General features: G+C 42.6%; 6 protein-coding genes across 6 annotated transcripts in view; all 6 read left to right on the forward strand.

Annotated features, from left to right (window-relative positions):
- The window catches only part of pcdh1g18 (protocadherin 1 gamma 18), a 145,233-nt gene that overhangs the window by 17,860 nt on the left and 105,625 nt on the right, over window positions 1-21,748 (forward strand). The window lies entirely within an intron of this gene.
- On the forward strand, window positions 1,916-4,515 carry LOC311318450 (protocadherin gamma-A4-like; the record flags this gene model as incomplete). The annotated part of the gene is made up of 2 exons (XM_084449801.1): window positions 1,916-4,258; window positions 4,489-4,515. The coding sequence occupies exons 1-2, from the start codon at window positions 1,955-1,957 to the stop codon at window positions 4,513-4,515; spliced, it is 2,331 nt and encodes a 776-aa protein (XP_084305927.1). The 5' UTR covers window positions 1,916-1,954.
- Window positions 5,419-7,767, forward strand: LOC311318451 (protocadherin gamma-A11-like; the record flags this gene model as incomplete). Its single annotated transcript, XM_084449802.1, has 1 exon — window positions 5,419-7,767. Exon 1 carries the CDS (start codon window positions 5,452-5,454, stop codon window positions 7,765-7,767), a length of 2,316 nt encoding a protein of 771 aa, XP_084305928.1. The 5' UTR covers window positions 5,419-5,451.
- Window positions 10,705-13,023, forward strand: LOC311318452 (protocadherin gamma-A11-like; the record flags this gene model as incomplete). The annotated part of the gene is made up of 1 exon (XM_084449803.1): window positions 10,705-13,023. One exon carries the CDS (start codon window positions 10,705-10,707, stop codon window positions 13,021-13,023), a length of 2,319 nt encoding a protein of 772 aa, XP_084305929.1.
- LOC311318453 (protocadherin gamma-A11-like) lies at window positions 14,238-16,598 on the forward strand (the record flags this gene model as incomplete). Its single annotated transcript, XM_084449804.1, has 1 exon — window positions 14,238-16,598. Exon 1 carries the CDS (start codon window positions 14,283-14,285, stop codon window positions 16,596-16,598), a length of 2,316 nt encoding a protein of 771 aa, XP_084305930.1. The 5' UTR covers window positions 14,238-14,282.
- Window positions 18,816-21,134, forward strand: LOC311318454 (protocadherin gamma-A11-like; the record flags this gene model as incomplete). Its single annotated transcript, XM_084449805.1, has 1 exon — window positions 18,816-21,134. One exon carries the CDS (start codon window positions 18,816-18,818, stop codon window positions 21,132-21,134), a length of 2,319 nt encoding a protein of 772 aa, XP_084305931.1.

Below are 21,748 nucleotides of genomic sequence, written 5' to 3' on the forward strand. Positions count from 1 at the left end.
ATCAGACTGCCAGATAGAGAAGCATGATTCGTCACTCCACAGAACACATCTCCAGTGCTCCAGAGTCCAGTGGTGGCGTGCGTTACACTACTCCATCTAACACATGGTATGGCCTTGGTGATGGGGTGTCTCATCCAACATCAGTGTCTGACCTCACAAATACTCTGGTGGATGAATGGGCAATAATTCCCACTGACACACTCCAAAATCTTGTAGAAAGCCTTCCCAGAAGAGTGGAAGCTGTTATAGCTGCAAAGGGGGGACCAGCTCCATGTTAATGCCTATGAATTTAGAATGGTATGTCATAAAAGCTCCTGTAGGTGTAATGTGTAGGTGTAATACTTATGTCCATATAGTATATGTACTATATGCTACAGTGGGAACATTGTTTGAGACTTGGCAACCCTATTTAGAGTATATTGGACCCACCCTAGCGATGGCCACCATGCAAGGGTTTCCACACCAAGGGTGAAGGTGACTGTCCCTTTTCTTTCTCTTCTTTCTTCTAAAGGTTCTAGTTCATGACTTCCCTCTATGGGGGGAAAGGGGATCATGGAATAGTGATGTAATGATGTACACACTGTGTAGGTGGCAATAGGCAACCCTGCAATAGGAGAAGAGGCTGAGATATGGATAGAGGGTGAAATACTTCGGCTTACTTTAAGTGATACTGTCTAACCCTATATGGTGATGTTGTATACTTTTTTTCTTTTACAATCTCTATTCTATTATTATTGTCATGATTATCAACAAAGTTGTCCTGCCTTGTTATTATTTGTAAATACTATATATATATATATATATATATATATATATATATATATATATATACGATTTTTTTATGTTATTATTTTTTGGGCAGCTGTTAAGTCTAGCCGCAACATAACCAGCACTATGACCTAATTTTGGCGCATATCTTACAACGTGGTGGGCCCACGCAACAGTAAATTAAGCGTGTTTTTATTTTTTTCAAAACCAGATTACATTTTGTATGAAATGTAATCAGACTCAACAATGTATTCTTAACCAGATTAGACATTGCTTTAGCCTACATGCGATGATCTACTTGTGGGATAGGCTACCTACTTTTGTAACTAAGGTTTTTTATAAAGGCATGTTATTATGTTCAATCACTGTATTTTATTCATTTCCAAATGATATGGTCCGTCCCGTTCCACAACTACATTTCTCAGTGGAAACTTTGGCCTGTTTCAGTCAGGTTTCAGTACCATGGATAGCTCCCGTGTGTTAGCTGCCTGTAGCCTGCGTTCACTGGGTACTAGCGGGAAGCTATTATTACACAATAGTCGGTGAACGTTTCCCTTTTGCCTGATAATAGGCTACTGGATAGTGACTTCCTTATTCCGAGAATCTTGTACACATTACTGTTTAATAGAGATGGCACACTTAGTTTATTCATTGGATTTACCCTACAATACCTAGTTCCTCAAACTCAAGCTCAGCTGCAGCCCTGAGCTATTTTATGAATGCTGACGTGAAACATTAAACGTAAATAAAAGCCTGTGTTTCAGGCTACAGTAGAAGCCACTACCATCTTGGTAGATCTATGGGATGCTCATTAGGAATAACCATTGAGACGGAGTGCCTGGTCTAGCAAACATATTCCTGCAATTTTAATGAATTACACCGAGTGTCGCTATCTACCAGCAATTGATGTTACTGTAGCCTACATGATTCTCTCCACCCACTTAACGAAAACGTCGTGTAGGCTTCGCACTGAAAATAAGAGTTGGTTGTTTCTATTTGAGACGGACAATACATAGTTATTCGGCCTGGATGGTATTTGATTGCCAGATGATTAGGATTTGAAACGTCTTTCTTGAAAATGGAATGCAGGAGCTCCTCGATTTGTTTTTCCTTATTTTGGCTGGCTTTGTTTCCTTTGCTCGTCCGCACCAGCTACGGAGATGTGACCTATTCTATTAAAGAGGAGATGAAACGCGGGTCGGTAATTGGAAATATAGCCAAGGATCTGGGATTGGACGCCAAAAGACTAATTTCACGAAAGGCTCGCATAGATGTTGATGGTGACAACAAACGCTACTGTGATATTAATCTGAACACTGGTGAATTGGTTGTCGCAGAAATTATAGATAGGGAGCAGCTCTGTGCTAGGAGGCTTTCCTGCACCTTAAAGTATGAAATAGTGCTGGAGAATCCATTAGAAATATACAACATAATCCTGCAGATACAAGATGTAAATGATAACGCTCCTCAGTTTGGAACAGAATTTGTAAAATTTGAGATCAGAGAGTCGGCAGACAAAGGCGCCCGGTTTGCGATAAATCAGGCTCATGACGCAGATATAGGCCTCAATGCTGTGCAAAGCTACATATTGCAAAGGAATGAACACTTTAGTTTGGCCGTACACACAAATCCTGGTGGTGGAAAGTATGGCGAGTTGGTCTTGGAGAACAAGTTAGATCGTGAGCAACAACAAGAGGTGACATTACTGCTTACTGCAATTGACGGAGGGACTCCACAGAGATCTGGTACTGTAGTTATACACGTCACTGTTCTCGATGCAAATGATAATAAACCAGTATTCAGTCATAATGTCTATAAAGTGAATCTGCCTGAGAACTCGCCAGTAGGTTCTGTTGTTATTACCGTCTCTGCTACTGACGCAGATGAGGGGGCAAATGGAGAAGTGACGTATGGATTTGGACCCACCTCAGAGGAATTGGGAGACTTATTTTCACTTGATGCTAAAACTGGTGACATAAGCATTGTTGGAAAAATAGATTTCGAAAAAGAAACAATTCATGAATTGAGCATTCAAGCTAAAGACAACTTTGGGCTGACTTCTTTTGCCAATGTTATAGTCGAGATTACAGATGTAAATGACAATGCCCCGTTGATATCGCTGAAATCTCTGACCAATCCCATCCCTGAGAATGTGTCACCTGGTACAGAGGTGGGCATCATTAATGTCCAGGATAAAGACTCAGGGGGAAATAGACAGGTCCGCTGCTCCATCCAGCAGAATGTTCCTTTCAAACTAAATCCCTCCATTAAAAGCTACTATTCTCTGGTAACTACCAGTGAATTGGACCGTGAGATGATATCAGATTATAACATAACTATCACTGCTACGGATGAGGGATCCCCACCTTTATCCTCCTCAAAGACTATTCATCTATCTGTCTCTGACGTAAATGACAACCCTCCTGTGTTTGAAGAACAATCCTACAGCGCCTATGTGACTGAAAATAACAAGCCTGGCTCCTCTATGTGTTCTGTTACTGCCAGAGACCCAGACTGGAGACAGAACGGCACAGTGGTCTATTCTCTACTGCCCAGTGAGGTCAACGGTGTCCCGGTGTCTTCATATGTATCCATTAACGGAGACACGGGGGTGATCAATGCTGTGAGAGCATTTGATTATGAACAGTTTAGGAGCTTCAAGGTCCAGGTTGTAGCCAGAGACAATGGTTCTCCTCCACTCAGCAGTAACGTGACTGTGAGTGTCTTCATAACAGATGAGAATGACAACTCTCCACAGATATTATACCCTGCACCAGCAGGGAACTCCTTGATGACTGAGATGGTCCCCAAAGCTGCTCTGGCGGGGTCCCTGGTTTCCAAGGTGATAGCTGTGGATGCTGACTCTGGGCAGAACGCGTGGCTTTCATATCAGATTGTTAAATCGACTGATCCAGGACTTTTCACTATTGGTCTCCACAGTGGAGAGATCAGGGCCCAGCGGGACATTTCTGATTCTGACAGTATGAAGCAGAACCTTGTTATATCAGTGAAAGATAACGGACAGCCTTCTATGTCTACAACCTGTTCTGTCTACTTACTGATATCAGATAACCTGGCTGAAGTTCCTGAGCTGAAAGACATGTCTTATGAGGGGAAGGACTCCAAACTAACCTCCTACTTGATCATCGCTCTGGTGTCAGTCTCCACCTTTTTTCTGACTTTCATCATTATAATATTGGCCGTGAGGTTTTGCCGTAGGAGGAAACCTAGACTGTTGTTTGATGGAGCAGTCGCCATTCCCAGCGGGTATTTCCCTCCCAACTACGCAGAGGTGGATGGAACAGGAACGCTCCGGAGTTCTTACAATTATGACGCTTACCTGACAACGGGCTCACGCACCAGTGACTTCAAGTTTGTCAGATCTTACAATGACAACACGCTGCCGGCTGATCAGACACTGAAAAGAAGTCCAGATAGATTATTAGAGGGAAGCGTCCTCACTCTCAACACAACAGTACAGTCCAATGAGGTAAGACAACTAATAGGTAACCCTCTCTGTAGTGGGAATTGAGCAATTTCATCTGTGATGTCTGCATATTTTCTGCATATAAGTTGCCGATATTTAATTTATTTAGAAATCTAGCACAGTGTATTACATTTGTCTAGTTAGGTGTCCATAATGGGATGGGAGTGATATCTTCAACTCTTTTTTCTTATCCTGATTGAAAAGGAATTGGTTGACTGTTTTGTACTCAATAGCTCACTGAAGTTGTGTCGTCGCTGTGATTGTATGATATGCTGACATAGTTTGAATGGATGTGGTCCATGGTCCTGCAATCCTTGAATTCAATTGTAATTTACTTCGATTCAGCCTTCATTAGACCATTTGTAGTTATATTTTTTCTGATGTATTTCGAGCAATGTACTTAGGAACAATGTATCCCTCCAATCAGTATCTTACTATTAAGAATGTATGGGCCTCCCTGCATTTTGAACTTCTGAAATCCGAATCGGCTAATTTCAGCACCTCAGACAGCGACATACTTGTATCTGATGAGCCTAATCCGCGGTCATATCGATTTTTTAACAGTGTATAAAGAAGGGGAAGCAAATGTTGCACGTGTAAATAATTTGTCGCCTACGTGTAAACACCATGGAAATAATAACGACGATTTCTAAAAACTAAAATCACAATTTTCGGTATTTAAATGTGCTGCATAGATTATAGCATACACTCATATGGGTTGAATACTTTTGAATGTTATAACCCGTTTCTAAAAATAAATAATAATAAATAAATACAATTAAAAAAAAACATCAAGTTAGTTGCACATTTACCATTTCAAACGGTGCAGGAATGAGGAGTAGTACAGTAGGCCTACAGTATATTGGACGTTATCTGCTGTATCTGTTAACGGCTCAGGATGTCGCTGTCTACCAGCTAATACATACACGTCTCCACACAAGTACAAAGGGGAGTTATTCGCTACCTTTTCAGAGGAGCAAGTCGGATATATGCGTTTGTTTTACGTTTTCTTGATAACGATCATCTAGTTGATTTGGTGTTTATGTTTTAAACTTTGTAACGGTAAACAAAGTGGATTGGATTTACAATTCAGAATGGAAGACCGACGATATTTTGCTTTATTCTTCCGTATGGCCGTCCTTGTGTTCTTCGTGCCCATCAGCAATGGAGACGTGAGCTACTCTATTCCAGAGGAGATGAAAGATGGATCTGTAATCGGAAATATAGCGAAGGATCTGGGGCTTGATAATAGGAGACTGTCGGCTCGAAAAGCTCGCTTAAATATGGATGGTAGCAAACGCTATTGTGCTATTAATCTCAATACTGGTGATCTCGTTGTGGCTGAGAGAATGGATCGAGAACAACTTTGTGGTCTGAGGATTTCCTGTGCATTAAAATTCGAAATGGTTCTCGAAAATCCGTTGGAGTTGCATCGTATATCTCTTCAGATTCAGGACATTAACGATAATTCACCCCAATTTGCAGATGATAGAATTAAGCTGGAAATCACTGAGTCGGCTGTAAAAGGTACTCGTTTTCCTGTCAACGAGGCCCACGATACGGATATAGGACAGAATGCTGTCCAAAGCTACTCTTTGCAAATGAATGACTATTTTTCTTTGGCTGTTCATACAAACGAGGATGGAGGGAAATACGGAGAATTAGTGTTAGAGAAGGAGTTAGACCGTGAACATCAGCAGGAGGTGACATTATTACTTTATGCTGTTGATGGCGGGACTCCACAGAGATCTGGTTCTGTTGCTATTCATGTCACTGTGCTGGATGCGAACGACAACATTCCTGTTTTTAGCAAGAATGCTTACAACGTTAATTTGCCAGAAGATTCACCAATAGGTTTTATTTTGACCACAGTCAAAGCTACGGATGCAGACGAGGGGGCAAATGGAGATATTGCTTATGAATTTGGTCGAATATCTGAAGATGAAAAGACATTGTTTATGCTAGACAGTAAAACTGGAGCGATCAAACTTACTGGGACGATTGATTACGAGGAACATTCATTTTATGAACTACGTGTGCTTGCCAAAGATGGCGCAGGTTTGGTATCTTATACGAAACTGTTGATAGACGTAACCGACATAAATGACAACGCACCAATTATATTCATCAACTCTTTGACCAATCCCATCCCCGAGAATGTGTCACCTGGTACAGAGGTGGGCATCATTAATGTCCAGGATAAAGACTCAGGGGGAAATAGACAGGTCCGCTGCTCCATCCAGCAGAATGTTCCTTTCAAATTAAATCCCTCCATTAAAAATTACTACTCACTGGTAACAACCAGTGAATTGGACCGTGAGATGATATCAGATTATAACATAACTATCACTGCTACGGATGAGGGATCCCCACCTTTATCCTCCTCAAAGACTATTCATCTATATGTCTCTGACGTAAACGACAACCCTCCTGTGTTTGAAGAACAATCCTACAGCGCCTATGTGACTGAAAATAACAAGCCTGGCTCCTCTATGTGTTCTGTTACTGCCAGAGACCCAGACTGGAGACAGAACGGCACAGTGGTCTATTCTCTACTGCCCAGTGAGGTCAACGGTGTCCCGGTGTCTTCATATGTATCCATTAACGGAGACACGGGGGTGATCCATGCTGTGAGAGCATTTGATTATGAACAGTTTAGGAGCTTCAAGGTCCAGGTTGTAGCCAGAGACAATGGTTCTCCTCCACTCAGCAGTAACGTGACTGTGAGTGTCTTCATAACAGATGAGAATGACAACTCTCCACAGATATTATACCCTGCTCCAGCAGGGAACTCCTTGATGACTGAGATGGTCCCCAAAGCTGCTCTGGCGGGGTCTCTGGTTTCCAAGGTGATAGCTGTGGATGCTGACTCTGGGCAGAACGCGTGGCTTTCATATCAGATTGTTAAATCGACTGATCCAGGACTTTTCACTATTGGTCTCCACAGTGGAGAGATCAGGGCCCAGCGGGACATTTCTGATTCTGACAGTATGAAGCAGAACCTGGTTATATCAGTGAAAGATAACGGACAGCCCTCTATGTCTACAACCTGTTCTGTCTACTTACTGATATCAGATAACCTGGCTGAAGTTCCTGAGCTGAAAGACATGTCTTATGAGGGGAAGGACTCCAAACTAACCTCCTACTTGATCATCGCTCTGGTGTCTGTCTCCACCTTTTTCCTGACTTTCATCATTATAATATTGGCCGTGAGGTTTTGCCGTAGGAGGAAACCTAGACTGCTGTTTGATGGAGCAGTCGCCATTCCCAGCGGGTATTTCCCTTCCAACTATGCAGAGGTGGATGGAACAGGAACGCTCCGGAGTTCTTCCAATTATGACGCTTACCTGACAACGGGCTCACGCACCAGTGACTTCAAGTTTGTCAGATCTTACAACACGCTGCCAGCTGACCACACTCTCCAGAAGAGACAGGTTGACTACGGGGATAGCGTTAATATGCTCAACAGCACAGGAGATTCTGAGGTGAGCAAATTTCAGTTTGAACATTAATAACGGGAGAAGATCAGTCTCAGATTAAAATGTTCATTTTATGGGCATAATTTGACTGAAGTGTAAGCCTACTGTATATAGGTTTCGCCTTAAAGGTTACGGGTAGGTGAAGCCTGTCCTATTAATGTGCACATTTGCTTTGGACTTACCTTTCAATGACAGCTTCAATGTTCAGGGCTGCATTTTTTAATTCTACATAACCCGTTGGTCAGTTTGTCAGTGCTTGCTATGCTAGGCTACTATGAGGAAGAGTCTGTTTCAGCACCAGAGCTTGTGGACAGCTCCCCTGTTTCTATAGTCAGCCTAGTGGAAAGCTAGGCCTGTGGTGAACAAAGTGGCAGAGAAATCCACAGACTAATTTCAATTTGATGTGAGCTATCAGATAGTCTGAGTATTGTGTCCACATGGTAAGCCCACCTGCTACTTATTCAATGGGTAGGCGAACGTGTTATAGGCAGACTACCTGCCATAGCTCAATTCATTTACGTTGATGTTCACAGCAAAAGCTGCATACCAGAGGCACAGTTTAAATCTTTTCCAAAGAATATCAAGAATGAATTAGTCTGGCACATGGTGTTTGAAAAGACAGCACAATATCCCCCCCCTTCATCAACGTGAGATTCTGAGATGAGGAAACAGTAACGCAACCTTAAGCCTGCGGTGAATGATATGCCACGTCATTTCAATTTAATGAGAGAGGCTGTAACAAGGGCACTATTTTGGTACCGTAGCAAAGTGCTAAGGGCTAAGTTTTGTCCGTCGCAAACCCAATATTTCTCGCCTCCGCCGAGTTTGGTGTGCAATGACGACACACCAAACTCGCAATTGTCATACGTCTTCATTGCGCACCAAACTCGGTGGAACCGAGAAACATTGCGTTTGCGACGGACAACCGTAGCACTTAGCTCCGGCACGAAAATAGGGCCCTAAGCCTTGTTTTTACATGTTAAGCCCATTAGCTATGTATTCATTTAATGGTCTTATGTACCATTAAAGGACTATGCTCGTTTTTGACAACCTGGACCTTATTTACGACATATTATAAGAAGTTTGACTCACCCAGATCACTTTTGTGTTGTTCGGAGGCCTGTAGAAGAAATTTAAAATCCAGCGCGAGCCAGTATATCCATGTAATGGCGGCGCACGGGGCAAAGGGAATGCAGCTTCTCAAAATCCATTTTCGGCCGCTAAACGGTTGTTTTCATCAATCACATTGCATGAATCGACAGTTGATATTCCTCTACGCGAGCCATTCTTTCGGTTGGTTTTCAAATACTCTGTAGCCACTGTAATATGATCTTTAGAAGCCTCTCCCCCACTTGCTCCAGCACGCATGCGCACAGGCCAGCGCGCAGCCTGCTATTCTCCGGCTCACATTCTCTGCGCTACGATCGTAGTTGGTGCCGAGAATATTGTCGTCGTCATTCGTCAGCAACAATCCGATCGTAGCGCAGAGAATCTGAGGGAGCATAGCCAGTGTAAAGATCATATTACAGTGGCTACAGACCACGTATTTGAAAACCGAAAGAATGGCTCGCGTAGAGGAATATCAACTGTCGATTCATGCAATGTGATTGATGAAAACAACCGTTTAGCGGCCGAAAATGGATTTTTAGAAGCTGCATTCCCTTTGCCCCGTGCGCCGCCATTACATGGATATACTGGCTCGCGCTGGATTTTAAATTTCTTCTACAGGCCTCCGAACAACACAAAAGTGATCTGGGTGAGTCAAACTTCTTATAATATGTCGTAAATAAGGTCCAGGTTGTCAAAAACGAGCATAGTCCTTTAAGGCTACAATTGTAATAGCTCAAAGCAATTAGGCCTATTTCCACGCGTTCACAGTAAAAGCTAAAGGACAGTGGTAAAGAGTAGACTAAAGCCCCATACATATTTACCAACATATATTAAAAAATAATATTAAATTGCATTCAAAACGAATTAAATCCTAGTCTATATCGTGGTTAATGTTTAAGATTATACTTAATAATCATCTTGTACTGTCACACCCCGCACTGCTACCTTGAGACCGACTGTTCTTCCTGCCCTTGTGTGTCCCTCCTGTGTGATTGGCTCATCTCTATGTGTGAGTGTATGTCATTTTCTATTCGTATTTATCACATCCCGCCCCTACTGTCTGCCCTTGTGTTCTGTGTTCACTTTCCTTTGTATTGTCCCTTTTTTTATGTGTTATGTATTTTTATATCTCCGCTGTGAAGCACTCTGTGCACTCGTGCTGTGAAGAGCTCTATAAAGGTTGACTTACTTACTTACTAATTTACTCACTTACTTACTTACTTACTTGTTGCCTCGTGTTGAGTATCTGTGGTCGTGCTGATGTGATTCTTCCATCGCCTCGTTATGTTCAGTCTCACCTGCACCCCCTTCCCTCGTTAGACCCCTCATGCTTTTTATACCAGCCGACTTATTTTGTTCTCTTGTCAAATCCTTGTAATGTTTGTGCTATTGTCTGTGCTCCCGTGTTTCCGGATTGAACTCACGTAACCTTCTTCGCCTGCGTCCTGCTGCATTTGGTTCCTCCACTACGTAGCACATATCATGTGCATTGACTTAAGTGCCTAAAAGTCTTACACACCATCTCTGCAGTTTTTGTTAAATACACAGAGTGTCGCTATCTACCAGCAATTATAGCTAAAGTCTCTCTCCACCCACGTGTACAAAACACGGGATGGGGGGCGGATCGTATTAGACGTGAAAACGACAGACCTTTGTGCATAAGCGTTGTAGACCTGGCTACTGGGAAAATATATATATATTGGATATCACATTTCAGAAGCTCTGGCTAAGATCAGGCCGTCTGGACTTAAAATGGAATATTATGGTTTTTCTATCCGTGCATCGATGTTTTGGCTGGCTTTGTTTCCTTTGCTCTTCCGCACCAGCTATGGAGATGTGACCTATTCTATTCCGGAGCAGATGAAACGAGGTTCGGTAATCGGAAATATAGCAAAGGATCTGGGATTGGACGCCAAAAGACTAATTTCACGAAAGGCTCGCTTAGATGTTGATGATGACAACAAACGCTATTGTGATATTAATTTGAACACTGGTGAATTGGTTGTCGCTGAAATTTTGGATAGGGAGCAACTTTGCGCTAGAAGGCTTTCTTGCTCCTTGAAATATGAAATTGTCTTGGAGAACCCTTTAGAATTACATAATATAATTCTGCAGATTCAAGATATCAATGACAATGCACCACAATTTGGAACAGAAGTTTTAAAATTTGAGATCAGAGAGTCGGCAGACAAAGGCGCCCGGTTTGCAATCAATCAGGCTCATGACGCAGATATTGGCCTCAATGCTGTCCAAAGCTATACATTACAAAGGAATGAACACTTTAGTTTGGCCGTTCACACTAATCATGGTGGTGGAAAGTATGGCGAGTTGGTCTTGGAAAAGGAATTAGATCGTGAACAACAGCAAGAGGTGACATTACTGCTTACTGCTGTTGACGGAGGGACTCCTCAGAGATCTGGTACTGTAGTTATACACGTCACTGTTCTCGATGCAAATGATAATAAACCAGTGTTCAGTCAGAACATGTATAAAGTTAATCTGCCAGAAAACTCGCCAATAGGATCTGTTGTTATTACTGTCTCTGCTACTGACGCTGATGAGGGGGCGAATGGAGAAGTGACGTATGGATTTGGACCCACCTCAGAGAAATTGGGAGACTTATTTTCCCTTGATCCCAAAACTGGTGAAATAAGCATAGTTGGTCACATAGATTTCGAAAAAGACTCAACATATGAATTGAGCATACAAGCCAAAGACAACTCTGGATTTAACTCTTTTGCCAACGTTATAGTGGAGATTACAGATTTAAATGACAATACGCCATTGATATCTATAAAATCTCTGACCAATCCCATTCCTGAGAATGTGTCACCTGGTACAGAGGTGGGCATCATTAATGTTCAGGATAAAGACTCAGGGGCAAATAGACAGGTCCGCTGCTCCATCCAGCAGAATGTTCCTTTCAAACTAAATCCCTCCATTAAAAGCTACTATTCTCTGGTAACTACCAGTGAATTGGACCGTGAGATGATATCAGATTATAACATAACTATCACTGCTTCTGATGAGGGATCCCCACCTTTATCCTCCTCAAAGACTATTCATCTATCTGTCTCTGACGTAAATGACAACCCTCCTGTGTTTGAAGAACAATCCTACAGCGCCTATGTGACTGAAAATAACAAGCCTGGCTCCTCTATGTGTTCTGTTACTGCCAGAGACCCAGACTGGAGACAGAACGGCACAGTGGTCTATTCTCTACTGCCCAGTGAGGTCAACGGTGTCCCGGTGTCTTCATATGTATCCATTAACGGAGACACGGGGGTGATCCATGCTGTGAGAGCATTTGATTATGAACAGTTTAGGAGCTTCAAGGTCCAGGTTGTAGCCAGAGACAATGGTTCTCCTCCACTCAGCAGTAACGTGACTGTGAGTGTCTTCATAACAGATGAGAATGACAACTCTCCACAGATATTATACCCTGCTCCAGCAGGGAACTCCTTGATGACTGAGATGGTCCCCAAAGCTGCTCTGGCGGGGTCCCTGGTTTCCAAGGTTATAGCTGTGGATGTTGACTCTGGGCAGAACGCGTGGCTTTCATATCAGATTGTTAAATCGACTGATCCAGGACTTTTCACTATTGGTCTCCACAGTGGAGAGATCAGGGCCCAGCGGGACATTTCTGATTCTGACAGTATGAAGCAGAACCTGGTTATATCAGTGAAAGATAACGGACAGCCCTCTATGTCTACAACCTGTTCTGTCTACTTACTGATATCAGATAACCTGGCTGAAGTTCCTGAGCTGAAAGACATGTCTTATGAGGGGAAGGACTCCAAACTAACCTCCTACTTGATCATTGCTCTGGTGTCAGTCTCCACCTTCTTCCTGACTTTCATCATTATAATATTGGCCGTGAGGTTTTGCCGTAGGAGGAAACCTAGACTGTTGTTTGATGGAGCAGTCGCCATTCCCAGCGGGTATTTCCCTCCCAACTATGCAGAGGTGGATGGAACAGGAACACTCCGGAGTTCTTACAATTATGACGCTTACCTGACAACGGGCTCACACACCAGTGACTTCAAGTTTGTCAGATCTTACAATGACAACACGCTGCCAGCTGATCAGACACTGAAAAGAAGTCCAGATAGATTATTAGAGGGAAGTGTCCTCATTCTCAAAACAGCAGGAGAATCTAATGAGGTAAGACATCTCTAAATTGTTAAATCGGCTTGTGGTGGCAATTGAGTAATTAGAGCTGTGAAGACTGCCTATAGTCTGAAAAGGTTTGATCAATATTTTAATTAAATTTCCTTCGAAAACTACAGTTGTTGTTATTTTAGTCCAGTTATGTATTTACAATGAGAAGGCCTCTTCACCTCTCTTTCTTGTCTTCACTATTAAAAGGATAGTTTGAGGGGTTTTCACTTAAAAGGCCTAATTCACTGAATCATCATGTAGGCCTAATCTTGGTTATTATTTGTTATGTTGGCATTGTGCAAAGTCCATGGCATTATCTTTCAATGTTTTAATTATTTTTTGGTTTACTTTGGTTAGGCCTTGACTGGGTACTCAGAATAGACCTTGACTAGATAATTTAGTGACATTTGTTTCTGATGTGTTTCGTGCAATTTACTTGAGCATAAGGTGGTAGCCCCCTGAGAAGGCTATATTATTTGTACAATCTCATCGAAAATGCTGGGCATTCACTGCGTTTGGAACTTCTGAAATAACACTCCACTAGGTTTCAGCACCTGGGACAGCGACACTGCCGTTGAGCCTATGATATGGTTGTCAGTTAATTAACAGTGCAAAGAAGGGAAAGCAAATGTTGCACATACATGAGCAATGCTTCCTATGAAACTAGAGAGCAAACACCATGAAAATAATGATGTTTCCTACATTTAAAAAAAGTAACAGTAGATCATTTTCGTTTTTAAATGTGTCGTATAAATATTTACCTCCAACAATGTTGCATGCATTACAATGTAGATTAATTTGGCACCTATCCAACCAGTCTCTTATCAAAGTTGATTTTTAATAAAACAAGATTAGAAAGTTGCAGATTTACTCTTTAAAGATGCATGAATGCCTACATCTTGAGGGAAATGCCAAAATTGAAGGAGCATACAGTATGAAGGCCTATGTTATTGTCTGCTGTATTTGATAACGACTCAGGATGTCGCTGTCTACCAGCTAAGGACAGCTGTATATAAGCATCCACCCAAATTATCTACGACATAACAGAGCAAGTCAGATACAAATGTATGCTTTCGTAGGCAGTTTTCTTGATAATGATCATCTATATTTGATGGTTTTTATGTTAAGCTTTGTAGCAGGAATCAACGTAGGCTACATTGGATTTACAACTCAGAATGGAACACCGACGATATTTTGCTCTTTTCTTCCGTTTGGCACTCTTTGTCGTCCTCGTGCGCATCACCAATGGAGACCTGAGCTACTCTATTCCAGAGGAAATGAAACGTGGATCTGTAATCGGAAATATGGCGAAGGATCTGGGGATCGGTACTAAGAAACTGACAGATCGAAAAGCTCGTTTAGATATGGATGATACAGGGCACTATTGTGATATTAATCTCAATACTGGTGATCTCGTTGTTGCTGAGAGAATGGATCGAGAACCGCTCTGCGGTCTGAGGATTTCTTGTGTGTTAAAATTCGAAATGGTTCTCGAAAATCCTTTGGAATTACATCGTATATCTCTTCAGATTCAGGACATTAACGATAATGCACCCCAATTTGCGGATGATACAATTAAACTGGAAATCAGAGAGTCGGCTGATAAAGGAGAGCGCTTTCCTATCAACGAGGCCCACGATGCGGATATAGGACAGAATGCTGTCCAAAGCTACTCTTTGCAAATGAATTACTATTTTTCTCTGGCTGTTCATACAAACGAGGATGGAGGGAAATACGGAGAATTAGTGTTAGAGAAGGAGTTAGACCGTGAACATCAGCAGGAGGTGACATTATTACTTTATGCTGTTGATGGCGGGACTCCACAGAGATCTGGTTCTGTTGCTATTCATGTCACTGTGCTGGATGCGAACGACAACATTCCTGTTTTTAGCAAGAATGCTTACAAAGTCAGTTTGCCGGAAAATACTGCGATAGGTTTTATTTTAGCAACAGTCAAAGCTACGGATGCAGACGAGGGGGCAAATGGAGAGGTTACATATGAATTTGGTCGAATATCTGAAGATGAAAGGAAATTGTTTCACCTAGATAGTAAAACTGGATTGGTCAGCCTTACTGGACCGATTGATTACGAGAAACAATCATTTTATGAACTGCGCGTACTTGCCAAAGATGGCGCAGGCTTGGTATCCTACACGAAATTATTAATCGACGTTACAGACATGAATGACAACGCACCAGTGATATTTATCAAATCTCTGACGACTTCCTTCCCTGAGAATGTGTCACCTGGTACAGAGGTGGGCATCATTAATGTCCAGGATAAAGACTCAGGGGGAAATAGACAGGTCCGCTGCTCCATCCAGCAGAATGTTCCTTTCAAACTAAATCCCTCCATTAAGAACTACTATTCTCTGGTAACTACCAGTGAATTGGACCGTGAGATGATATCAGATTATAACGTAACTATCACTGCTACGGATGAGGGATCCCCACCTTTATCCTCCTCAAAGACTATTCATCTATCTGTCTCTGATGTAAATGACAACCCTCCTGTGTTTGAAGAACAATCCTACAGCGCCTATGTGACTGAAAATAACAAGCCTGGCTCCTCTATGTGTTCTGTTACTGCCAGAGACCCAGACTGGAGACAGAACGGCACAGTGGTCTATTCTCTACTGCCCAGTGAGGTCAACGGTGTCCCGGTGTCTTCATATGTGTCCATTAACGGAGACACTGGGGTGATCCATGCTGTGAGAGCATTTGATTATGAACAGTTTAGGAGCTTCAAGGTCCAGGTTGTAGCCAGAGACAATGGTTCTCCTCCACTCAGCAGTAACGTGACTGTGAGTGTCTTCATAACAGATGAGAATGACAACTCTCCACAGATATTATACCCTGCTCCAGCAGGGAACTCCTTGATGACTGAGATGGTCCCCAAAGCTGCTCTGGCAGGGTCCCTGGTTTCCAAGGTGATAGCTGTGGATGCTGACTCTGGGCAGAACGCGTGGCTTTCATATCAGATTGTTAAATCGACTGATCCAGGACTTTTCACTATTGGTCTACACAGTGGAGAGATCAGGGTCCAGCGGGACATTTCTGATTCTGACAGTATGAAGCAGAACCTGGTTATATCAGTGAAAGATAACGGACAGCCCTCTTTGTCTACAACCTGTTCTGTCTACTTACTGATATCAGATAACCTGGCTGAAGTTCCTGAGCTGAAAGACATGTCTTATGAGGGGAAGGACTCCAAACTAACCTCCTACTTGATCATTGCTCTGGTGTCCGTCTCCACCTTTTTCCTGACTTTCATCATTATAATATTGGCCGTGAGGTTTTGCCGTAGGAGGAAACCTAGACTGTTGTTTGATGGAGCAGTCGCCATTCCCAGCGGGTATTTCCCTCCCAACTATGCAGAGGTGGATGGAACAGGAACGCTCCGGAGTTCTTACAATTATGACGCTTACCTGACAACGGGCTCACGCACCAGTGACTTCAAGTTTGTCAGATCTTACAACACGCTGCCAGCTGACCACACTCTCCAGAAGAGACAGGTTGACTACGGGGATAGCGTTAATATGCTCAACAGCACAGGAGATTCTGAGGTGAGCAAATTTCAGTTTGAACATTAATAACGGGAGAAGATCAGTCTCAGATTAAAATGATCATCTTATGGGCATATTCATAATTTGACTGAAGTGTAAGCCTACTGTATATAGGTTTCGCCTTAAAGGTTACGGGTAGGTGAAGCCTGTCCCATTCATGTGCACGTTTGCTTTGGACTTACCTTGCAATGACAGCTTCAATGTTCAGGGCTGCATTTTTTAATTCTACATGTAGCCTATGCGTTGGTCAGTTTGTCAGTGCTTGCTATGCTAGGCTACTATGAAGAAGAGTCTGTTTCAGAACCAGAGCTTGTGGACAGCTCCCCTGTTTCTATAGTCAGCCTAGTGGAAAGCTAGGCCTGTGGTGAACAAAGTGGCAGAGAAATCCACAGACTTATTTCAATTTGATGTGAGCTATCAGATAGTCTGAGTATTGTGTCCACATGGTAAGCCCACCTGCTACTTATTTAATGGGTAGGCGAACGTGTTATATAGGCAGGCTACCTGCCATAGCTCAATTCATTCATGTTTATGTTCACAGCAAAAGCTGCATACCAGAGGCACAGTTTAAATCTTTTCCAAAGAATATCAAGAATGAATTAGTCTGGCACATAGTGTTTGAAAAGACAGCGCAATATCCCCCCCCTTCATCAACGTGAGATTCTGAGATGAGGAAACAGTAACGTAACCTTAAGCCTGCGGTGAATGATATGCCACGTCATTTCAATTTAATGAAAGAGGCTGTAACAAGGGCACTATTTTGGTACCGTAGCAAAGTGCTAAGGGCTAAGTTTTGTCTGTCGCAAACCCAATATTTCTCGCCTCCGCCGAGTTTGGTGTGCAATGACGACACACCAAACTCGCAATTGTCATACGTCTTCATTGCGCACCAGACTCGGTGGAACCGAGAAACATTGCGTTTGCGACGGACAACCGTAGCACTTAACTCCGGCACGAAAATAGGGCCCTAAGCCTTGTTTTTACATGATAAGCCCATTAGCTATGTATTCATTGAATAGGCTAATGTACCATTAAGGCTACAATTGTAATAGCTCAAAGCAATTAGACCTATTTCCACGCGTTCACAGTAAAAGCTAAAGGACAGTGGTAAAGAGTAGACTAAAGCCCCATACATATTTACCAACATAGGCCTATATTAAAAATAATATTAAATTGCATTCAAAACGAATTAACTCCTAGTCTATATCGTGGTTAATGTTTAAGATTATACTTCATAATCATCTTGTACCGTCACACACCGCACTGCTACCTTGAGACCGACTGTTCTTCCTGCCCTTGTGTGTGTCCCTCCTGTGTGATTGTCTCTTCTCTATGTGAGTGTATCACATTTGTTATTCGTATTTATGACATCCCGCCCCTACTGTCTGCCCTTGTGTTTTGTGTTCACTTTCCTTTGTATGTATTGTCCCTTTTTTATGTGTTATGTATTTTTTATATCTCCACTGTGAAGCACTCTGTGCACTCGTGCTGTGAAGAGCTCTATACACGTTTACTTACTTACTCACTCACTCACTCACTCACTCACTCACTCACTCACTCACTCACTCACTCACTCACTCACTCACTCACTCACTCACTCACTCACTCACTCACTTACTTACTTACTTACTTGTTGCCTCGTGTTGAGTATCTGTGGTCGTGCTGATGTGATTCTTCCATCGCCTCGTTATGTTCAGTCTCACCTGCACCCCCTTCCCTCGTTAGGTCCCTCATGCTTTTTATACCAGCCGACTTATTTTGTTCTCTTGTCAAATCCTTGTATTGTTTGTGCTATTGTCTGTGCTCCCGTGTTTCCGGATTAAACTCACGTAACGTGCATTTGGTTCCTCCACTACGTAGCACATTGACTTAAGTGCCTAAAAGTCTTACACACCATCTCTGCAGTTTTTGTTAAATACACAGAGTGTCGCTATCTACCAGCATTTTTAGATAAAGTCTCTCTCCACCCACGTGTACAAAACACGGGATGGGGGGCCGATCGTATTAGACGTGAAAACGACAGACCTTTGTGCATAAACGTTGTAGACCTGGCTACTGGGAAAAAAAGAAAAATATATATATATTGGATATCACATTTCAGAAGCTCTGGCTAAGATCAGGCCGTCTGGACCTAAAATGGAATATTATGGTTTTTCTATCTGTGCATCGATGTTTTGGCTGGCTTTGTTTCCTTTGCTCTTCCGCACCAGCTATGGAGATGTGACCTATTCTATTCCGGAGGAGATGAAACGAGGTTCGGTAATCGGAAATATAGCCAAGGATCTGGGATTGGACGCCAAAAGACTAATTTCACGAAAGGCTCGCTTAGATGTTGATGGTGACAACAAACGCTATTGTGATATTAATCTGAACACCGGTGATTTGGTTGTCGCTGAAATTATAGATAGGGAGCAGCTCTGCGCTAGGAGGCTTTCCTGCTCCTTGAAATATGAAATTGTCCTGGAGAACCCTTTAGAATTACATAATATAATTCTGCAGATACAAGATATCAATGACAATGCACCACAATTTGGAACAGAAGTTTTAAAATTTGAGATCACAGAGTCGGCAGTCAAAGGCGCCCGGTTTGCAATAAATCAGGCTCATGACGCAGACATAGGCCTCAATGCTGTCCAAAGCTATACATTACAAAGGAATGAACACTTTAGTTTGGCCGTTCACACTAATCATGGTGGTGGAAAGTATGGCGAGTTGGTCTTGGAAAAGGAATTAGATCGTGAACAACAACAAGAGGTGACATTACTGCTTACTGCCGTTGACGGAGGGACTCCACAGAGATCTGGTACTGTAGTTATACACGTCACTGTTCTCGATGCAAATGATAATAAACCAGTGTTCAGTCAGAACATGTACAAAGTTAATCTGCCTGAGAACTCGCCAATAGGATCTGTTGTTATTACTGTCTCTGCTACTGACGCTGATGAGGGGGCAAATGGAGAAGTGACGTATGGATTTGGACCCACCTCAGAGAAATTGGGAGACTTATTTTCCCTCGATCCCAAAACTGGTGAAATAAGCATAGTTGGTCACATAGATTTCGAAAAAGACTCAACATATGAATTGAGCATACAAGCCAAAGACAACTCTGGATTTAACTCTTTTGCCAACGTTATAGTGGAGATTACAGATTTAAATGACAATACGCCATTGATATCTATAAAATCTCTGACCAATCCCATTCCTGAGAATGTGTCACCTGGTACAGAGGTGGGCATCATTAATGTTCAGGATAAAGACTCAGGGGCAAATAGACAGGTCCGCTGCTCCATCCAGCAGAATGTTCCTTTCAAACTAAATCCCTCCATTAAAAGCTACTATTCTCTGGTAACTACCAGTGAATTGGACCGTGAGATGATATCAGATTATAACATAACGGTCACTGCTACGGATGAGGGATCCCCACCTTTATCCTCCTCAAAGACTATTCATCTATCTGTCTCTGACGTAAATGACAACCCTCCTGTGTTTGAAGAACAATTCTACAGCGCCTATGTGACTGAAAATAACAAGCCTGGCTCCTCTATGTGTTCTGTTACTGCCAGAGACCCAGACTGGAGACAGAACGGCACAGTGGTCTATTCTCTACTGCCCAGTGAGGTCAACGGTGTCCCGGTGTCTTCATATGTGTCCATTAACGGAGACACAGGGGTGATCCATGCTGTGAGAGCATTTGATTATGAACAGTTTAGGAGCTTCAAGGTCCAGGTTGTAGCCAGAGACAATGGTTCTCCTCCACTCAGCAGTAACGTGACTGTGAGTGTCTTCATAACAGATGAGAATGACAACTCTCCACAGATATTATACCCTGCTCCAGCAGGGAACTCCTTGATGACTGAGATGGTCCCCAAAGCTGCTCTGGCGGGGTCCCTGGTTTCCAAGGTGATAGCTGTGGATGCTGACTCTGGGCAGAACGCGTGGCTTTCATATCAGATTGTTAAATCGACTGATCCAGGACTTTTCACTATTGGTCTCCACAGTGGAGAGATCAGGGCCCAGCGGGACATTTCTGATTCTGACAGTATGAAGCAGAACCTGGTTATATCAGTGAAAGATAACGGACAGCCCTCTATGTCTACAACCTGTTCTGTCTACTTACTGATATCAGATAACCTGGCTGAAGTTCCTGAGCTGAAAGACATGTCTTATGAGGGGAAGGACTCCAAACTAACCTCCTACTTGATCATCGCTCTGGTGTCTGTCTCCACCTTCTTCCTGACTTTCATCATTATAATATTGGCCGTGAGGTTTTGCCGTAGGAGGAAACCTAGACTGTTGTTTGATGGAGCAGTCGCCATTCCCAGCGGGTATTTCCCTCCCAACTATGCAGAGGTGGATGGAACAGGAACGCTCCGGAGTTCTTACAATTATGACGCTTACCTGACAACGGGCTCACGCACCAGTGACTTCAAGTTTGTCAGATCTTACAATGACAACACGCTGCCGGCTGATCAGACACTGAAAAAAAGTCCAGATAGAATATTAGAGGGAAGTGTCCTCACTCTCAACACAACAGGAGAGTCTACCGAGGTAAGAAATCACTAAATAGTTAAATCGTCTTGTGGTGGCAATTGAGCAATTAGTGCTGTGAAGACTGCCTATAGTCTGAAAATGATTAATCAATATTTTAATTAAATTCCCTTCGAAAACTACAGTTGGTGTTATTTTAGTCCAGTTATGTATTTACAATGGGATGGCCTCTTCACCTCTCTTTCTTGTCTTTACTATTAAAAGGATAGTTTGAGGGCTTTTCACTTAAAATGCCTAAATCACTGAATCATCATGTAGGCCTAATCTTGGTTATTATTTGTTATGTTTGCATTGTGCAAAGTCCGTGGCATGATCTTTCAGTGGTTGAATTAATTTGTGGTTTAGTTTGGTTAGGCCTTGATTGAGTACTCAGAATAGGCCTTGACTAGATCATTTAGTGACATTTGTTTCTGATGTGTTTCATTTACTTGAGAATAATGTAGTATCCCCCTGCGTATATTATTTGTACTACCTTATCGAGAATGCTGTGCATTCACTGCGTTTGGAACTTCTGAAATAACACTCCACTAGGTTTCAGCACCTGGGACAGCGACACTGTCGTTGAGCCTATGATATGGTTGTCAGTTAATTAACAGTGCAAAGAAGGGAAAGCAAATGTTGCACATAAA

Source organism: Borostomias antarcticus, assembly GCF_949987555.1.
Source record: "Borostomias antarcticus genome assembly, chromosome: 15".
Classification (NCBI taxonomy): domain Eukaryota; kingdom Metazoa; phylum Chordata; class Actinopteri; order Stomiiformes; family Stomiidae; genus Borostomias; species Borostomias antarcticus.